Here is a 21,213-nt window from a genome sequence, read left to right on the forward strand (position 1 = left end):
ACGGTGTCTTACTAAATTCAGCACTCAGGACACTGGGAGTGCCTGGCTCTCCCAAAGGTGCCGTCTTTGCACCTTTTGGGTCTGAGAATGGAGGCATTTTCTTCAGCTCATCCCAACATTGTGTGGAACAGGACAAGCCTGTGAACCAGGGTCTCTCTGGACCAAATGGCCCTTCCTCTGATCTCTGCTGCATACTTTCTAGATAAAGCACAAAAGCAGAATATAAAACAATCATCAGGTAGCTACCATCTTCCTCTTCCTCCTCCTCATCTTCCTAAACCAGCACTGCTCACACTTGGCTGTGCACACAAATCACCTGGGACTCTGCATGACTGATGAGCTCCCACGGGAGCCATGCTGCTGGTCCCTGGACCACACTTTGAGCACTGTGGATCTGGCCACCCCTCCTGGCAGCTCCCAGTTCCTGAGAGGATGGGAGGAGAAGGGTTTCGGCAGAAAGAGCTTCACAGGAAAGCTCTTCAATGCACACTGGTGTGAAGGGACCATTTGGCCTTGCTTCTGGGCCATATGCAGGACGGTGTCCCTCCTCCTGCTCCCCACCTGCAGGGAGAGGACAGAAATCACTGTTCACTGTGCTGCTTCAATGCGTGTCATTTTAAAGGTGTTTAAGATCTAAGATGATGATGGCTATCAGAGATAAAGTAATAACACTGCACCTTTCTGTATCCCATCATATGCTTTGAAGGATTTTCCAACCAATTACTTGATTACGGCAGATATCATCGCCCCGGTTCCACAGATGAGGACACTAGAAGACAAGAAGATGTGTGAATGTCCCCACCCATGGCCAGTGAATAAAAGTGAAGCCAGGCTAGTATTCAGGTGTTTGGCCGGACCCCGAGCCCCGTGTCCCCACTTTGCCGTGTTGCAGGTCAAATTCAGATGACCAACCATTTTTTGCGCATGCAGGTGCAGCCCTGCAGGGACCTTTGTGTTGCTCGGCGTGTGGGGTGGACCCGCTGGCCGCCTCTGCGTGGTGTCCGGGCTTCCTGGAGGTGGAGTCACCCGTTCTTGGTGAACGCTCAGATCCATGGGCGTGGGCTGCAGCTAGCAGAGTCTGAGGCAGGAGGATGTCATGCTCTGTGACTGTGGATACAGCCGCAGCTGCGTAACAAGTCCCCCACACAGGAGCCCCTAACAATGGAAATTCATTCTTGCATGGCTCCGGAGGCTGGACACCTAGGAGGATCAAGGTGTCTCAGGCCTGGTTTCTCCTGAGGCCTCTCCTTGGCTTGTAGATGGCGTCTTCCCTCTCCGTCCTCACATGGCTGTCCGTCTGTGCATGTTGGTTTCCTAATGTCCTCTTCCTACAAGGACACTGGTCAGATTTGAAAAGGGACCACCCCAAAAACCTGATCTGATCTTAATCCCCTCTTCAAAGATCCTATCTCCAGATACAGTCTCATTGACCACCCCAGTGACCTCATCTGCTCTTAATCCCGTCTTCAAAGTCCCTATCTCCAGATACAGTCCCCTTCTGAGGTCCCGGGATTTAGGGCTTCAACATATGGATTTTGGCGACATGATTCAGCCCACAGCTATGGCCCTACTTGGTCGTTTGTGGAAGGCATGGTACGTGCAGCAGCTGCTGCAGAAGTTGATTAGGAAATAGAATGCCCCAAGGACCAGCAGCCATGTTTCAGCTAAAGGCCAGGGTGGTGGAGACGCCAATCACAGCAGTTTCAGCCCATCTGCTGGCCCAGCAGAGGCAATGCCCATGACAGCTCAGCCCAACCTAAGGGCTTCCAGGAGGGCTGCTGAGGATCTAGGAGGGCGAGGAGGCACCAGGAGGGAACAGAAAGTGGCCAGGCAGGACCAAGGGAATGGCCTGAGTGTCACCCTGGGCCCAGAACATTCCTGGATATGGCACACTGGGTCTGAGTCATTGTGACCCCAAGAAGTAGACTCCTGCTGGGCCATCCCCAGCTTCCCAGTCAGCTGAGGTAAGCGTTGCTCCTACTGGGTGACCGAGCATTCTAGAGGCACTGGGTGTGCCCCAGGCTGGGGTCGGAGTCTTCTGTGTGGGTTTCCGTCCAGCTTAGCCTGTGACTCCTTGGGGACACCGTGTTCCTCATCATACTTCAACCTCCTCATCTGAGAGTTTCTATTGAGGTCCCCGCGGTTCTGCTCTGGCTGTCATCCTGTGCCAGCCCACTCCTCACTGGCCAACCCTGAAACCCTGGGGTCTGCACTTGGGAAGTGGGGTTAAAAACTCTCATCTTCTCTCACTGAGACTGTTGTTTTGGCATAGATTAAGGTAAATTTTATCCAAAAACTTCTCGAACACTGTTAGTGAAACAACATAACTGATTTTTCACAAATGTTCTAGCCATATTCTGCCATCGTTCAGAACTCTTGGGAGCACCCCACCTGAAACTGCCTTCCAGGTGGACGGCGTTCTTTAACTCTTGTCTCCTATGGGGGTGGATTTGACTTTTGAGTCGCTTGTTTCAGGGAATGGTCAGTGGTCAGGGAAGGAATCATCATCCAGTTCATTTGTCCCTTCAAATCCTGGACACGGACTGAGTCCTCTTAGCCCTGAGGTCTATCAAAGGACAAAGACACAGCAGCAGCTGAACGGGGAGCATGTCGTGCTTTAATCTGTGTCAAAGAGGAGGAGGGACACAGACACGCGTGGATGTTCATTTGCTCACACATGTGGACACACACCTGGAATGTTTCTCGGGGGAGGAGAGCTGGGGGCCTGAGGGGTCTGGGGGAGGGATGAGCCTTCGTTTTTACTCTACCCTTCTGTTCTTTTTGTTTTTGCTTTAAAGAAATCAAATTGATGTATTACTTTTTTCCATTAACAGATGTTTTTAAAGAAAGAGCTGTCTTTCTAGCCCCTGGGAACCAGAAAATAAATGCTCATTGAAAAAAGGCTCTGCCCTCCCCGCTACAGAAAGGCCTCACTTCATCCCAGTTCCAGACGACTTCTCCCTTTCCCCAGCGTTCCTAGTCAGCAGCACAAACCTGCCGAGAGACACACCTCCCAGAAAGCCCCGGATCCCCTCGTTTCCTCTAGTCGACTCCTCAGGCAGCCTGGTCTCTCCCTCCACCCTCTCAGTTTGTGATTGGACATCAGGGACTCACTTCGGGCATCTGGGATGCACAGACACCCTGCAGTCCCCAGGTCCCTCAGGTGGGGGAGGTGAACTATGTCTGTTTCAGTGGGTGAGGCATCTCCCATGGGGGAAGCCCAGTGCCCTGCAGCAGCTCTCCAGGTGTGGCTTCAGACATGGCCTGGTGGTCTGGGAGGTGGAACAGCCTCTTGTTCGAATCACCAAGGCCTGTTCTTGGGATGTGAAAGAGTTCCTGGGGGGGTGGTGCTTGAGACCAGGACGGGGGTGTGGAGACCAGATGAGCAGGGACTCCCCTGAGGTGTGGCCCTGTGCAGAGACCGCAGGTCAGGAAGAGCAGAGGGTCAGGAAACCTTGAAGCCCCTCTGCTTGCAGCGGTCTCTGCCTCCCCGGAAGCCATACAATGTTTTCTAGTTTGCTTGCCAGAAGCCAGCTGGCCCCTTCTGCATAATCCATGTGTGTGTACACATCTGTGTGCCTGTATGCATGGCGTGGTGTGTGCGTGTGTGCAGTATGTGTGTGCTTTCACATCTGTGAGATGAAGCATGCAGAATTTCCTGACTCATCATCCAGTTCATTTGTCCTTTTTCCTCTTAGATATCTAACATTTTATTATTTTATTTTATTTTTTGAGATAGAGTTTTGCTCTTGTTGCCCAGGCTGGAGTGCAATGGCGCAATCTCAGCTCAACACAACCTCCACCTCGCAGGTTCAAGCGATTCTCCCACCTTAGCTTCCCGAGTAGCTGGGATTACAGGTATGTGCCACCACACCTTGCTAATTTTGTATTTTTAATAGAGATGGTGTCTCTCCATGTTGGTCAGGCTGGTCTCGAACTCCCAACCTCAGGTGATGCACCCATCTCGGCCTTCCAAAGTGCTGGGATTACATGTGTAAGCCACCGCGCCCGGCCAGACGTCTAACATTTTATAAGGAAGTCTTGCCATATGCCTGCAAGTATTCAGAAGGCCAAGTTGGGAAATGCCCCAACAGATTCCAAAAATAGGACTTTTCCCCTTTTCTAGGTTGGGGAAATGTTTTGCAGAGGTGGTTCCAAACAGATCATCACTCATCAACCATTATGTTCTCAGTAACAAGACGGTGAAACATGCAGCTCTTTGTTGGGCGGAAAACTGTAAAATAAGGAAACAGATATTGAATTTCAGTGTTTGGCTCAATTGATGACAAAGGGTTATATTATCATTAATTCATGTTTATTGGACTTCCACTGGGCACATGTTCTCTTTCAAAAATTTTATTTTAATTTTTATGCAGAATCACGGAAGGGTCCTCTTTTTAAACGTCGGAATTACAGAAGTGTATTTGTCTGACATTAGACGGAGTTCAGTAAATATTTGTTGAACGAATGAACAAATTCGCATCATGCTCCATTTATGCTGCAATATTGTTACCTCTGCCCTTTTAGGTACTCTCACTTTCTCCTCTTAGGAGTTTTTTGAAACCAGTAGGAGCCCTCTGAGCGGTGCCCACCGGAGGGCACAGCCGAGAGGTGCAGTGTGAATTGGGCGCCCAAAGTCCTTGCTTAGAAGATTTTTTAACAGAGGTTAAGCTTATGGTATTTTTCGTGTGACAGATTGTATTTCTTTTCATTCTCCCTAAAATGTTCAAAAATTAAAGGGTTTATTTTTTAAACTGGCAGAATGCATTTTAAAATAGGAAAGTGAATGCTAGTACCAATTTTGCATTTAATAATAAAAGCAAAGTGTGTTTTTTAACTTCATAAAGAATCAAATTGTTAGATGATTCCCATTTGGAAAGATCATGAATGTTGATGTATTATGCCTTTTCTTTTTTTTTTTTTTCTGTTTGGTCACTGTTAAGTTGAAAATAAACTCCAGAAATTAAAAAAAAAAAAAGAATTCTGGAAAAACATCCCCCCAAAATCACATTGTTCTTATTTTATTACTCTTTTTTTTTGAAAAACCTAAGCATATATGTTATTGGTAAGTGTCTGTGAGTAACAAGAACAGGAACACTTACTTGCAAACTATTTTAAGTAAGAATGACTTATTTCACTCTAATTATTGCAGGCAACATTTAGGTATTATCTTCGTTAAGTGCACTATTATTTGTGGCAAATTGTACTGAAACATTTGTGTTTTCCCCCCAAAGTCTTATGGACACCACAAATTCACCTGTTTAAATACGGAATTTACGGTGGTTGGAAGCACTCCTTTTAATTCTGTTATATGTGGTTTTGGCTCCCTAAATAATGTCTAGCTAAAACCTCTCTTATTACGTCCAGATGCAATTCATTTTTTTCTGATATGCAGAACACTGGAAATGTATCAGCCTTTATTATTCCTCATCGAAATGAGTGCCTTTAGATTTCTAATTATATTGTCTAATAAAACTAAACAGTCAATGCTATTTGCATATTATATGAAGAAGTGTCATACAACAAACTCATAGCAGTCAATTAACATAAAAGCTAATTATATATCTCATCAGCTTACAAGAGTTTCTGAATTCATGCTTTCCCTGTTGTAGCCTAGAGCAAAGGAGCTTTGAATTTTCACTTCTAAATATTGACTTTTAACTAATATCAGCAGTGATTTCAATTTTTATGGATGAAAAGTTAGTGATTAAACTAGATGCAATATTGCTACAATGCAATTAAAATTTTACATTAACTAAACCTCCAGAAAGAAAATCTTTGCTACAATGTGAAATTAATTATCAGTCACTAAGCAGGTTAAGTACTGGTTTCATATCTGAAGGACACTCCAAAATAACGATAAAGATGAGTGAAATTTATTGGAGGTTGTCAGACTGTAATGGCAGAGACAGATATACTACAACGACAGTTTCCACTGTAACATAATTGTATTCCTGCTGATTGTGACAGCTATCAAGCAAGAAATTTACTACAAGATTAACAGAGACACAGTAATGAACAAACATGGAGGCATGCTGTAATTGGCCGTTATTAAAGCGTTATCATAGCGGTCTGTAATAAACTCCCTAGCTCCGGTTTTCTAGAGAAGTCAAAGTCAGAACTTTCAAGTACTTTTTTCCATTCTAAAGTAGGGATGTGGGTATCCCCCCACCCCCATTCCATTGCTCACGTAACAAGCACAAGGTCAGAAGAAACGTAAAGGGGGAGAAATAGGCACTACATTTAGGAAGTATGATTAAGAGTTATAGGTGGGTTTAAAATTTAGGAAAAGTTAGGATTTACTTGGAGTGCTTGGGGTACTCTAAGATAGCAATGAAATTATCATGGATCATTTTTCTACTTATAACTTGTACCAAACAAGTCCATATGTAAAAGCAATGGCAGATAAGAAAACTGTGCCAGTGCGTGGGTTTTCTCTGGATACACAGGCCTTCTCATTCATATTTTAATGAGGTTAGTATCTCTGAGACAGTCCTTGGAGGGCAGAGGCAAGGCTCCCTAAGATTACAATAGGAGGTGCTTTATTGACAAGTACTATTCAAAATCTTCACAGTATAGAAAGACTTCGTTTTATTCCACTTGTCCCAATACTTATTGGCCTCTTATAATCAAAACACTTTGAAGTGGGGGGGGGGGAAGCCCAGTTATTCTGTGAACAGTCTTTAAATGTACTTATCGTAGTTCAACTGCTTAGAATCATTTTAAACTCTAATCATGTACATTTGAATAAATGTATAAAGAGCTGTAATGCATAGCATCTTTTTCTTAAATATTTTCTCAAAAAAATTGATGCTTTGGCATTTTAGGATCAAAATGTTTCTTAACCTTCTGCAAAAATGAGCTCCACTCGTGTCACGCTGGCTGTTTTCCCTTTCCTTTTTTTAACGAACATCATAAGGTAGTGTCTCCGAGCTAGCTGCCAGCAAACATTTTCTACTTTTAAAGGATGTTTACTTTAAAGGGCTAGCGAATCACATCAAAAAGCCAGTCAACCTTCATAGACTGACAAAATTATAGAAATTCACACGTTTGCACCTTGCCATAACATATTTGTGTTAAAATAGGCAAAATGGTAGTATATTCAAACATGTCAAATTACACTTTCAAAATAAAAACAATCCACTGGGAGGTGGAAAGTTGTAACATGGGGAACTGTTTCCAAAAGGTGCAGCCTAGGAAGTGAATCAAATGGCCCGCAGAAGTGAGTTGTGGAAGGCCTTCCACATAAGCATCACAATTTTGCTCAAAACTTATATGCTCAGCAATTTTTGCAAATAGCTCACAATATTCTGTGAATTGAAAAATTAGTTTTCAGCGTGGCCTCTACTCAGCATGAATTAGGTGGTGTATTAGGATGGAGTTTGGTGTTCTAATGGAAGAAAGGCCTAAGTTTCTGAAAGCCCCAGCGATCAGACCATAGTGCCTCCTGGCTCTGTCCCCATCCCCCCAAGCATCAAGTATGTTTACTTTTCAGATGGGAAACCAGACGGGGGGAGGGAGGAAGGGAAGAAGAGAGAGAATGAATTTCTTGATTACAGTTAGATATTTTTTAATGAAAGAGTCTATTCTTCACTTTCAGGTAAAATGCTACTCTGTTGACATCCAGAAGCTACTATGAATATATTGTATATGTATCAGCTAAGGAAATAATACTTAAAATACATGCATCACAGAAAACGAAAACCTCCATAATCTTTCCGCTAGTGATCTGTCTGGATTAAATTACATTTTAAATCTGCCTCTGCATTTTATAGTTTTTCCAATGATTAGCATGTGTTTAATTATTTGTTTCTGTAAATTAATAAAACAGATTTTCAGTTTTGTTTGTTAATCTACGTGTTGTGTGCATGTTTTACAACTTAATCAATGAAAATTAATGAACGGCATAATTAAAGCGTAAGTAGAAAGCAACTTGTGTTTGAAATGTGCACTTTGAGCCGCTTAGGCTGCAGTTTTTGAGGGCAGACATTTTTAGAGATTAAAACATTCGTGAGTTTTAAAAACGTGGCATTTGAGTGATTAGATACATGTGGTGGTATATTCTATTAAATAGTTCATAAGCTATTTGACTTCCGATTCGAGTGTCTGGGCCTTGAGAGCAGCTCAAAATCAAGCTCCAGTGGAGTCGTGGGGGAGGAGGAGGGACGTTACCTGTGCACAGGGGAGGCGCAGCTGATAGTTAATCGGCGGCTGTATTTCTCTGGCGCGTCCTCTTCCCAAGTTTCTTTTAGAATGTTTTGACAAACTGGCTTCCTTATTGAAACGGGGGGCGCCGGTGGCGAGGCGGGGCGGTTTGTAATGGAACCTGGGTCTAAAGAACACAGGCGCACCCTCCGCCCGCGCTTTCAAGGGGACGCCGCCGCGCCGCTGATGAGATTTGTGGCCAGATGGCGGTGAAGCGCGGAGACCCTTTGTGCGCCCCGAGCGCGCCTGTGAATGTAGCGCGGTCGCTGGCACCGGAAGGGTTCATACTGCGCCTGAAAGGGGACAATGGAGGCTGGAGAGATCAACACTGCAGAAATCGAGTTCATTTGTGATTCAGCCCCTTTCACTGCGGTTGTCATGCAAACTTCCTACTTTGATCAGCAGAGGGTGGAGAGGGAAAAAGCCCGCAAAGGCCGCGGGCTGCGGCGCGGTCCGGCGCCCTTGGCGGCTCCACGCCCCCTTCCGGAAGGAGCCGCGGGGACGCCGCATCCTGCACCTTGACCTGTCTAGACGGCCCCGAGCGTTTTGTCTCCGTTACCAAGGGCGAAGGGTGCTCTTTGACCCGCGCCCGGGGCGGAGGTGGTGGCCAAAGGGTCCAGCTGAATCCTCGCCGAATTCCGGAGGGAGAGGGGCGAGCGGGGACGTGCACCAGCTGTTCCCAAAGAAAGCAGCCCAGGAGCCCGCCTGGGAGATGGGGCGCCCGTCCGTGAGCCCCTTCCTCTCCCAGCCCCGCGTCCACCCCAGCCCGGGCCATCGCGCGGCTGCAGCGCGGGGGACGCGCAGCCAAGGGCAGCCCCGGGGTGGGCCAGACTTTGGGCCTCCTCAACTTCTCCCCGACTAAGGGGGTCTGCAGCCAGCTGAGCGCGCGCTCTCTCTCCCTCTCTCTCCCTCCCTCTCTCTGTCTCTCCCTCCTTCTCTCCCTCTCTCTGTGTCTCTCCCCCTCCTCTCTCTCTCCTCTCTGTCTGACAAGTAGATGGATAATAACTGCCATTTTCTATGCGTCATGCTTTTTGCTACATGCTCAGTGACTTCTAAACATGATTCTATGTAGAGGTATAGTTTCTAGTTTGAATGTATTTTTTTCTGTCCACTTTGAAATATATGCACTTTTAAAAAGCTAGAATTTACGCTAACCCCGTAATGATGTAAAGCAGGTTGTTGTTACATTGTAATAACAGTCTACGGTACCGTCTACTGTGTCTGTGCTGGGGAAGTGGCACACGTTTGCATTCATGGAGAGTGTGGCGTTTCCATGTGGACTCGCCGGAAGGTCTTTGAAGTAACATTAACATTAAGACAAGTTTCCTCGCCCTGTCTTTCTTCTTAGATCCCCCTAGCCCAGTCGGAGGCGTTCCTAACGGACCTTTTGGAGAAAGTCTGTGAGCGAATGAACGACTACAAGCTTGAGGAAGACCCTGTGACGAAGGAGAGAACTTTCAAGAGATTTGCTCCTAGGAAAGGAGACAGAATATACCAAGAATTTAAAAAATTATATTTTTATTCTGATGCTTACAGACCTTTGAAATTTGCGGTAAGCTCTCTTCCTTGCAGATGAATCGTATGATCCAGAAACGTGTTTTTGGAACTCTTGTTTGTTGTTTACTACTCTTGTTGTAGTTGAGTTTCAAGATATGGAACATCACAATGCACATTAAAATGTCACCTGCTGACTTTGTTATCTTGCTGCTTAAGTGCTCACCATACATTTAGTAACTTGACTTTTGAGACCCTAACGGGTTGTGGCAATTTGTGGTGATCAATGGACACGTTTCAGTGATACTTTATGGAAGGTGCTGTTCACAAATCCTGGGGACTTGAAGACACAGTTTTGCACAATGCTTTGCTTAAAACATTTGTGTAGGGACTCCGGAGTGGTCTCCGTGCTGGTGCGAGGAAGGTTCTCTCACAGGTTTCCACGTAAGGAATCAGGGGCTGTGGTTTCCAGGTTAAAAGCCAAATTAAAACGAATGTCGCTTTCAAATATTTACAGCCAAATGCTAGAGGGAGAGTGATGCAACCATCTCTTTTTTTCTAAGGCTTCACAGAGGAGGGAGAATTGTATCCTGAGTTAATTCAAGTATTCTAGCCCAAGCTAAGTTAAACAAAGGCTTAGGTATGATAGTGGGCTTGATGTCAAATTTCCTTCCAGTATAATGTTGATTTTTCATGAATGGTAGTCTCTGGCTTGCTAGAATATGCTTGGCAAAGTACATTGCAATATATTTCACTTTAGTCAATGCTGTTGAATCAGACAAAGTGATGGCCAGTCCTGTTTTAAAAAATGTATTATTAAGTTCACACATTGGCCAGAATATCAGGCCTGCTGAATCCTTGAAATAAGGGCTTTAGCCGATTTTTAAATACTTTATTTTAATTAGAAAGTAAAGGCAATTATCAGGGTTAAAAGTACCACAGAATAAGAATGGCAATGAATAAGTGCGTTTGTATTTCACAGATTTTAAATAGGCAAAACCTGTGAAATTTAAATCTTTTAAAATGCCATTAAAAATTTTTAGAGTCTTGCTTAATGAACTCAGAAAATGATTTACAAGTCTCTAGTGAATACCGTTGGGTAACTTCACAGCTCCTAAAAGTATAACCTGGTAGTTCTTTAACAAAGAAACATACTTCAGTTAGAATTTAAGAGTATCAAATGCGGGGGCATATTTGAGCACCCTCTTCTCTGAAAGGTCAGGGTTTTTTGTTTTGTTTTGTTTTTCCTCTTTTTTAGTGAAGTGAAATTTTGGATGGATCTCTAAATAGTATGAAAAGACACTTCCCGAAGTAACTGTCAGGTGTGTTCTCCACAGTGAAACTGAAGATGAGTTTGTTTTGATTGCTGAGAAGGCTTAATTGTTTTCACACTTTCAAGCCACAAAATGGATTTTTATGTTAAATCTGAAGGAAACTGGTTTAACCATTTCGAGGAACTGTGGTCTTTTAATTTTTTTTTGTAATTTAAAAACCGTTAGACTTTTCAGCACCTTAAATGGGAGGCCCGTTTCTTCCTATGGCTTCCATTCCAATTTAAGGAAGTGAAACATGCAAAGAATGATGTTCCTTCCTCAGCCTCCCACATCTTCCAACACAACTCATCATGTACTTAAGCCCCAGGAAAATGATGCAATTAACATTCTGGGAAGAGGGTTAATCCAATGCAATGATGTATTAAACCAAAAGGGCTAATAAAAATGGACCACCTTGGTTACATGATTTCCTATGTGTAGCTAATAAATTGTTGCAAAGTCCTTCCTAACAAAGTGCCCCGCCAGTGTGCGTCTATCCACATATGTTGTTATTATGTTTCTGCAGTGTGAAACTATAATAGAAGAGTATGAAGATGAAATATTCTCACTTATCGCCCAGGAGGCACACTATCTAGCTGACAAGCTGTGCAGTGAAAAATCAGGTAGTGTGTCTGATGTAACATGTACTCGCTGCTCGCACACCCTCTGTCTCTCACTCAGCCTTGCAGCGTCGTGTTTGCAGACCGAGCCTCGCTGCCTCTCTGCGACCCACAGCTCTGACACAGGATCCCCCGTCTCCGCTGAATCAGAAACAACAGCATGTGAGAGAAAACAGATAAACAGAAACCACAGGGCTGTGTGGCCTTCCTCTTTGTACTTTCTTTCCTCTACATGTTAAGTGAATTCAAACATTCTTGATTTCCAGTTGTTAAGGAGAACATTCTTGTTCAGCATTAGAAGACTCCAAAGTACTTTCTTTTTAAGAACTTTGAGATAGAGGATTTTTCCATCCTGGACCAGGGAAGGAGACCCTCACTTCATGGCTTGAGTATTTGCTACACCAGCAGAAGGTGCGATTTTTGTTTTGTAAGAACTTTCTAAAGTTTTTTTTGTTTGCTTGTTTGGGCGGGGGGGGATGCTGGATTTTTTTTTTTTCCAGGTTCCATTCCTGTATCCACTTCTTAAAAAAATTTTTTTTCTGGCTCAGAGGATGGAAAATAAGTTAATTCTTAAGCATATACACACACTCAGAAGCTGGAAAAAATTAGCAGAATTGTATTTATAACATACAGAGTTGAAAGTGGTCACTGACTCTCCACTCTGTTGGCTGTACGTAGACCTTCTAGTCCCCTAACTTGGATGCTTGTTTAATACATTTATAAGAATGGAGTACACAGTTGTGCATTCTTTTTGGATATCTTTGGGAAGAAATGAGTGAGTAGATATGAAGACAATGACTTAAAGCCAGTGGGGTACTTTTAAACAATGTGGAAGTTTGAGACAATTAGCATTCGGCAGTTGTTTACAGTAAAGTATAGAATACACCTACATCCATTATATCAAATGTAGTGCCAAAGTCCTTAAAATAACAGCTACTGCATATTTGTAGATAAATATTCATGTCATCAAAAGCCATTAAACAAGAAGTACACAAATCCCCCATTAACAGAACAAGTAGTTTTTTTTTTTTTTACTCTGAGTAGATAATTGGGTTGTTTCCTGTTTAAAATCCAGTTTTAATGAAGCTTGCAAAAGAATACAGTGAGACGACGTAGTCAGGATTATTCAGGCATTTGGCGTAGTTTTCTTTGATGTTGGAGATATACTATAGAAATGTGTGACGTCCATAGCCACAACTTCCCACAGAAAATGTTTTTAAAGTGTTTCAAACAATTCAGAGATGTATGTAGGCATTCAGATATAAGCAAAAATGTGATGAACAATATTTGAAATGTTGATTTTCCAATTTTTTCCTCATAAAGGACGTGGTCTATGACAAACGCAGATCCACTGCTACATGGGCCCTCTCTCAGATGCTCCAGGAGGACTAGAGAGGGTTCCAGTAACTAGTCCCAGCAGTGGTCACCCCGAATAATAATATCCTGGGGAAAGACTGCTCCCAAGTTTGTCAATTTGACTTAATTTCAATAATCTTAACTACCTTTCTTCATTCCTTCTGCCTATTTATAATTGGAATAAAAATTAACACTAACCTTGGGAAAATGCAAGCCTAAAGAATAAACCTAAGATAGGTGCAATTTTGCAAGGATAAAATGAAACCTGATTAGATAATTCTTAATTGGCATTTGATTTTTAAAACACTGATTAAGTCCTTACCGCTATGAACAGCAGTGTTGGAAGTAAAAGGTGTGAAAGATACTCAAAGGTGCAAGCCATCATTGAACCACAACGTAGTGAAACAGGGTGAGTCCTTTCAGGTAGCGTTTCTTCCTGAAACATATTTATGGATGTTCTGAACCACTCATAAGTTAAAAACCGAGAATAAATTACTCCTAGAAAGGGACTAGACTTCTCCCACCCACTCGAAAAGCCCTGCTGTTGAAGTGAGTTAATACCACAATAACAAGGAAGAGAGTTTCTTCAAACTGAACAATTTTTGATAGAAAAAGCTCAAGCAACACATCAATGATAAAAACTGTGATAAGCGACTAAAGCAACAGAGAATTCATGCATCTTAACACATGAGGATGGTTTCAGACAACTGAAGGATGAGATGTTCGTATAGTAGAAAACTCCAGATGCACTGGTGCCTAATCGAAAACACAAGCACAGCCACTTTACAACCAGAATATGACAGTCACACTCTGCTTTGTGAAGGCGATACTTTGCCCTGTGATCTAGCACTACAGCTTTGCTGTGATGGATTCTCTAGAGTTTAAACAGTGTCTTAAAGATGTGACTCTGTGTGTGTGTGCGTGTGTGTGTGTTTTGGAGGGTATGGAACTGCACATTAAGCAATAACTATTTACTGAGTGTATACTAAGTGCAAAGACACTATGCTATTAAAATATTCACACGCTGCTTTTAGGAAGATAAATATTTAGAAAATAGACATTGGTAGAATTAGAGGTTTTATTGAAAGTTTAGTTCCTTTCTACACTTTACATACATCTTGTTTATATAAGAGTTTCACTTTTTTCTTCTTAATGCAAATTATTTCACTTTATTTATAATAATCACATGTTGGCCAGTAAGGGCATGTTCACAGACTCTTCCAAATATTGAAGTTCTAACATTCACCCATACACAAAAATAAGTGGGGAAGAATGGAGAAAATATATATGTCAGATTTAAGATGATTGTGTTTGGATGAAAATATAACACATCACTGAGATTTTCATAAACATTGTGTGTCATTTTTTTGATGAGTGAAAAAAATCTCAATGAAAGGTTATAGGATTACAAGTGAATCTGTGGCTGCCACTGCAGTTTATATACTGGATAGAATAAAAGTCATCAAATGTACTCGGTTTTTGGAGTGTGAGACAGAGTAATAATAAGGGGTTATTCCTCAAATAATCTCTTTTTTTCCTAGGCAAGAAATAAAGGCAAGTTCATTAGATGTTCTTGGTGGAATATCTTGGGGCATATAGCCCAGACTTCTCTAGAATGTCATTTTGATGTCTTGGAGTCAAAATGATTAAAATCTTAATGTGCTATAGGGTTGTGATGAAAAGTGCACCTCTTTGCCACTCAAGGTATGGAACAGAGTACTGTAGCTTAGAAATGAATGGATCTTCTAATACTCATGGAAGTATTTGTTAAATAGAGTATGTGATGGCATAAATAAATACACAAATATATTCTGTATGTATCACTTCTGCTTCCATATCAAACTTAACATTTAAAAGCATCATCACTGATGAATTTGCCACATAACAATTTTGAATGCAGCGTATGAAGATGAGATCATGTATCTAGAAATGTTGAGCCTACATTTAAAGTAAAAGATTTTTCCCTTTTTATGTAGACTTCTCAACACTAATGGAAATGTTAAATTCTAATACGTGAAATAATTACTTTCAAAGGCGAGCATATTTTTTAAAAGTTATGTAGCTAAAGTAATCCATAGCCTTTTTCAATAGAGTTTGCATTAATTGCTTCCAATTGGAAAAGTAGTATTACCAAAGTATCTAGTTGCTGCTGTGGTCCTTGGGTTAAACGCCAGATGTCCTGTGCCCCTTACAAGCTGTGAAATATCTCTGAGTGGAGCCATGGGTGAAATGACACAATATCTTGGCCTTGCTTTAAAATCCTCCAGCCAAAAAAGACTGGAATATGAGGCAAGAACAGCAGTGTTGATCTTTGTTGAAGTTGGGTTTGGGGTGCAGGGGAATAGATTACACCTTTCTTTCTGCTTTGGGGTAATTTCTATAATAACATTTTGGGAAAATTTCCGTAATAAAAGTTTTAAAAATATGCTTCCACCAGAACGTCGTTTTTGCATAATGAAAATGACTTAATGGGCTGGTGTCTAAAGTAATAATGATGCTATCTAATTTTTTTTTTCCAGATCTGTGTGAAACTTCTGCTAATCATACTGAGCTCTAGGAGTGCCGTGCTGCTAGTTGTAGAGAGGAGTAAAGTCACACCCAAAGGTCAATGTCTGCATTTTATGTTTGCATGTTATCTTTCATGATAAGAAATTTTGTCTCTTGTTTATACCATGTTTGTCTCCGTTTATGATTTATTTTGAAAATCTGTTGTTTGACATCATGACAAACCCTGAGTTTTTTTATAGGTGAAGCTGAGGAGTACATGAAACTTAAATTAACCTTTGCAGATTTTGATGAATCAAGCTTGACAAGAAAGAATTTAATTCTGTATTGGGGGAAAAAGTGAAGACATTTCATAAACAAAATAGGGATTTCATAATGTATGCTGTTTATTTTATAACAGTGTATGTGCACGTATACAAGTGCAGTAGCTATCTGATAAGAACTGAATTTGAATTCTCAAATACTTGATTGCCTATAAATTTAAGGAAATACATGGCAACAAATTCAAAATGTGGTCTTCTGGGTGAGATATGGCTATTGGTGAAAGAAACAAACTCACTTTTTATCAGGAATGAAATTTAAATTTTTAGAAATCACAAGTTTAAAAATTCATCTCTAAAATTTAGTGGAGTGTGTAAAAACTAATGAATGCTTTAATTTATAGTAAACAATAATTATATTGGCCTCTCAAACACCAATCTGAGTTTAAATGGTTTAGCAAGTTGAATTATTATTGCATCATGTGTTAAAAGATGACACTAGTGATTGTGTTTTGTTTTACTCCAAACTCTTCTGGTTTGTTTATTTTTCTTCTAAAGTTTTTTTATTTTTTTTTATTTTTTTGGCTCACATTTAGTGTGTTGAATTTACTACTAAATAATCTTCCATTCTTCTACAGGAATGGAAAGAGAGTTGGGACCTGGTGGGAAATTATCCTTTGACCACACTTAATATACAAAGTCTAGTAACAATCACTCCCGGAAATTTATTTGTCTCTGTTACATTTGCATTCAATGGAATCTGACTTTAATGATGAAAACTGTCTGGGTATAGTCTACACCAGTTTCTGCAAAGAGATTCTCATTGTCTTTGGTGGCAATCAAGTGGGTAGGATGCTACACATTCTGCCCGGAAGACCTAAAACTCTTTGCCATATTGTTACTCAGTTGCTTAAAAAGCACATTATGTGTTTAAATCATTCTCCTGACTCTTCAGCAGGAAACAATCCTTATATTTAGGAAAATTTACCAAAGCTAAGGGAAAGGGCTTTCCATGCCCCCTCCCCACCTCAACTCTGATTAAAAGTTAGTGAGTTAATATCACTTAATTATTTGGGTGCTTTTTTTTTGGTCTTGTCTGTAGCTGCTTAAGTATGATGGCTCCTTACATAAGCCAACGAACTCGCACTCTAGCTGACACACGATGGAAATAGAACTGAATAATAATTAACACTATTTTCCAGTAGGGTAGGACAATTGTTATTTAAAACGTAGTCCCTATAGCTTTATTTAAATGTACCTAGTTAAGGTTAATTTGGCATTTAAAGTAGTAAATCAGGAACATTCTCCTAACTTGGGTTTTCTTGGGAAATGCACTAAACAGGAAAATTATTCCCGAAAACCTGGTGACCTTCACAGGAACATGGTGGGAACTGTGACTCTAAGTAAGCTTCACTGAAAAATGTTAACAGTTGTAATTGTAGAAGTGTTGCCAAATTTGTTTTCATACTCTCATTGATCATCATTAAAAATTCTCAAATGTAGACAATACTAACACTAATTATAGAAATTAAGAAAATGTGGACTCCTGTTTGTGACTAAACGGACGTGGGGAGGTGCACCTCCTGTCACTGAGGGGTGCCTTTCTTTGACAGAGATGCTTTGCTTTGAATGTAGAGGGCCAGGAACCTTGACTTACAGGGAATAGCTAAGGTTTTGCTAAATATGGCATTTCAGGTTTTTTCTTGGATTTCTCATTAAAAATAGTCTTGTGTCTTGCAAATTTTTAATATCTCATGACTTGTATATTTTTTCTTTCCAGAATTTTTTTCCAGATCAAACTTGCTAAAGTCATGTAAATATTTGTAGCTTACGAAGTTACTGAGTAAACCTGTATTTGAGTGATAACGCACAAACCACTGGATTTCTCATGGCTGCAGGAAGTCTTAGGTTTCCCTGTGGGTCACTGTTAGGTGGTGCTGCTTTTGCTCATGAACAATGAGATAGAGTAGCTACTCACTTTAGCATCCTTCTAGCCACCTCGGTGCCTTGTAAGTCACATTTATTGACCAAAACCGAAATAAAAACAAGTCATGGGGAGGAAACAAAAACAAAATAAAAGAAACAAGGCAATGTTATGCTGTGAGAGAAAAGTTTCTCAGAGTTGATGAAAAGCGACCTAATTCCATGTCCAAAAAAAATCCCTGCAAAAAGACAGGGTAGGGTGTGTAATGCCTATTAAAATAATGAGGAGAGAAGACCCATTTGAGGCTGGACGGTTTCAGATTGTTCTCTTATGAGATGGTTGGTTTGGGTCTCCATGAAGACGTGTGAACCTGTTCTCATGAAAAAAAAAAAGACCAAATTGGCTGAGATGCCCAGTTTATTTTTTGTGATGTGGATTAGTATTTGCTAAGAACAAGCCAAGGACAATGAATCCATTTTGCTGAGGAGTGGAGAGTGGGATTGTGCTGAAGTCCCAAACGGGAAAGATCAATACTTTATTTACTAAGACAACCCTAAAAAAATAGAGTCAATAGCTGGCTGTGCTTTTTTATCTGTTTCTCGGCTTAGGTTGATATTTATTCACATACGTAATCACTTTATCTAAATAAAAAATGATAAACTATATATCAAGCTTAAAATTCAGATGGTCATGGAATATGAGAAAAGTCATTCTTTGATGTGATTTTGTGGTCTGTTTTAAAACTTGGTACAAATCTGTGAGGTAATCTTTTTTTTTTTTTTTTTTTTTTGAGACGGAGTCTCGCTCTGTCGCCCAGGCTGGAGTGCAGTGGCCGGATCTCAGCTCACTGCAAGCTCCGCCTCCCGGGTTTACGCCATTCTCCTGCCTCAGCCTCCCGAGCAGCTGGGACTACAGGCGCCTGCCACCACGCCCGGCTAGTTTTTTTTTTGTATTTTTTAAGAGAGACGGGGTTTCACCGGGTTAGCCAGGATGGTCTCGATCTCCTGACCTCATGATCCGCCCGTCTCGGCCTCCCAAAGTGCTGGGATTACAGGCTTGAGCCACCGCGCCCGGCCATCTGTGAGGTAATCTTAAATGTGCTGAAGCTCATGCAATAGGATATTGTATAGTTTGATACCAAGACGCAATTAACAATGATACGAAACCATCACACTATGAATGTCCCTGTGAGATACAAGTGTGTTTTTATTATGATTCCCTAGCTGTAATTTAACTCCCCTTTATACGTTGCTTAAATTCCTCAGATTAGTTGCTTTTAGACCAAGAAACCAAGTGGATAAAAAGATCAAATGCAGTAAATGACATGGAATTATGGAAGTCGTAAAAATGTATTGCCCTTACATGACCTGGGGAGAGATACAGTAAATGATATTGCTCTCACGCGAAGTTTAACTTGTTGCCCCTTCCCCTAAACGTGTGTTTGCTGAGGAGACAGGCTCTGCTCTTTGTAGCCCACTTTTCACGATCTGCTCCAAGGGCAGGAGGTGGTGATGAGATTTAATATAATATTGGCTCGTTCACTTGTGGGGTCATCACCAGAAACATGGGGCTTTGCTTCAGAAGGACAGTTTGTGGAAGAAGAGTCTTGGATGTCACATACAGCTCTCTGCCCTTCTGGATTCTTCAGGAAAGTCCAAAAATAGATGGATGGATAAAGAGATAAACAGATAGGTAGAAACATGGAAGTGTAGATACATGCCTACAAACACACAGACACAGACATACATAGTAGAGAGGACACAGGGAGATCGGCTAGAGCTTCGAATTTCCAGTGTGGAGATCTCAGGGAAAAAATAAGGTCTTTATTTTTTAAAATTCCTTAATTAAAGAAACATTCCTGTGCTCCGTATCTTGGAGAATTATCTCCAGATTTTCATGAAAGAAAAAATAATTACAGTGGACATAAAAAAGATTCTACCCTCTACCACGGTAAGATATTCATAAAACATATTTAATCTATTATGAAGTTGCTGGAAAACAAAAATGCCATGAGGCTGCACTGGAACTAGCATAGAATCTTATAGTGTGTGTCGCTATATGGAACACGGGTTTCAGTAAACCACAGATTAAAGAATTTCCCTCTAAAGCATAGTAGCACAGAGTAAAAACCCAACACAGTAAGGTGAGCAGTTTGATAGAGAGTCCTGCTCCCTCAAAACCACAGGGCAGGGGGAAGTTCGCAAATCATGAGCTTAGTGAATCCAAGATGTGACCCAGAGGGACATGGCCTTCCCGTGGAGCTGATAAAGGCTCCAGTAACTTTCTTCTCCTTTTGGGATTGTTAACACACCAGCGTCTAGGGAAGGCAGGTTATGTACTGAAGCATCGGATGCCCAGGGTCAGCTGATTAAGCATGGCCAGGGCTCAGAAAGATCCGGTATACTATAAGTAAGAATGTGAATAACTGTCTCAAACTTTAGGAAAAACAAGAATAGCTGTCTCAAACTTTAGGAATAACAAGGTTGGCACCTGAAAAGTTAGACTGTACTCCTGACGTTTTATATTAAGGCTTTGCCTCATAGCAGCTTTCTGAATAAGTGGGAATTTCTCTACAGCGTATTCTCTGATATTGGCCGATAAAAGGTGACTGTAATCCACGAGGCGACACCATTGTCAACAGAGAGAGAGAAGATTTCAATCAGGTGATTTTCATTGTTTGATAGAAGTAATCTTCATGGCTCTGTTGTTCTTCATCAAAGGGCGCTGATGAAGCACCTTCATGCCCTGTGGTTTACAGAAGAAAGCGGAGAACCAAAAAATAGACTATTTGGTCCTTATTAAAAATGGACCCTATGTAAAGCAATGTGGTATTAAAACAGAGTGAAATCTAATACAAATGTGGCTTCAACAAGTGTTATTAAATTATTAGACCTTCAGGTAAAAATATACCCTTGAATCGCTTTTATATGCAATCAAAGCCATGATGAAATATTAAGGCCCTAAGATTAAAGGGTCACGGGTGCGTGCATGTTTTGAAGCAGTGCCCCTAAATGATAAACAGAAAATGTTGCAGGTTAGCTCAGTTTTGCATATGCTGTGGATGCTGACACCTTGACCAATTTCGAGAGTGGAAGCCCCACTGGAAATCCTCAGTCGATTCCAGGGATCTGGGTCAGCTGTGGCTGGTGGAGCTCGTGTGTGCCCATGGGTGTGGTGTGGCTCTCTCTTTTCAAACTGCAAAAATCCCAGCCATTTTTGTGAGCATGCACTGGCCCTATGGCAAGATCCCGCTGTAGAAAGATGGCTGTGTCGAGGTTGGAAGAGAGGGCTGATTGCAGCAAATCCCTTTCTGAAACAAAGCCTAGTAAAAGATGCTGCTCTGCCTTCCTAACCGGTGTGATGCACTGGGGCTTCAGAAAGAAACACGTTTGGTTTTTTTGTTGTTGTTAAGAAATGCTTTCCTTTGTACCTGATAACTGAGTCTCAAGTCCAAGAAAACGATAGCATCTCTAGTTCTTGTGCTTCCCTTCTAGTAACTGGTGATTCGTTAACAGACCAAGGGCGTTTTCTCCTGT

The 21,213-nt window shown here is 41.5% G+C and overlaps 1 protein-coding gene across 12 annotated transcripts in view; it reads left to right on the plus strand.

The window, feature by feature from the left end:
* Positions 1 to 20,535, plus strand: part of CNPY1 (canopy FGF signaling regulator 1) — a 36,334-nt gene extending 15,799 nt beyond the window's left edge. Inside the window, exons 1-5 of one of the 12 annotated variants that reach the window (XM_021936474.2) lie at positions 7,975 to 8,577; positions 9,554 to 9,757; positions 11,539 to 11,635; positions 15,508 to 15,592; positions 15,736 to 16,812. In XM_021936474.2, coding sequence (XP_021792166.1) covers positions 8,512 to 8,577; positions 9,554 to 9,757; positions 11,539 to 11,635; positions 15,508 to 15,545 — 405 coding nt within the window. In that variant the 5' untranslated portion in view covers positions 7,975 to 8,511 and the 3' untranslated portion in view covers positions 15,546 to 15,592; positions 15,736 to 16,812. Of the gene's footprint in view, positions 1 to 7,974; positions 9,758 to 11,538; positions 12,044 to 15,507; positions 16,813 to 20,253 lie in introns of those variants that run through there. The other 11 variants (XM_031664978.1, XR_004183067.1, XM_031664976.1 and 8 more) reach the window with 11 other exon arrangements.
* Positions 20,536 to 21,213: the final 678 nt, after the last annotated feature.

The sequence above is a fragment of the Papio anubis genome, chromosome 4, assembly GCF_008728515.1.
Source record: "Papio anubis isolate 15944 chromosome 4, Panubis1.0, whole genome shotgun sequence".
Taxonomy (NCBI): Eukaryota; Metazoa; Chordata; class Mammalia; order Primates; family Cercopithecidae; genus Papio; species Papio anubis.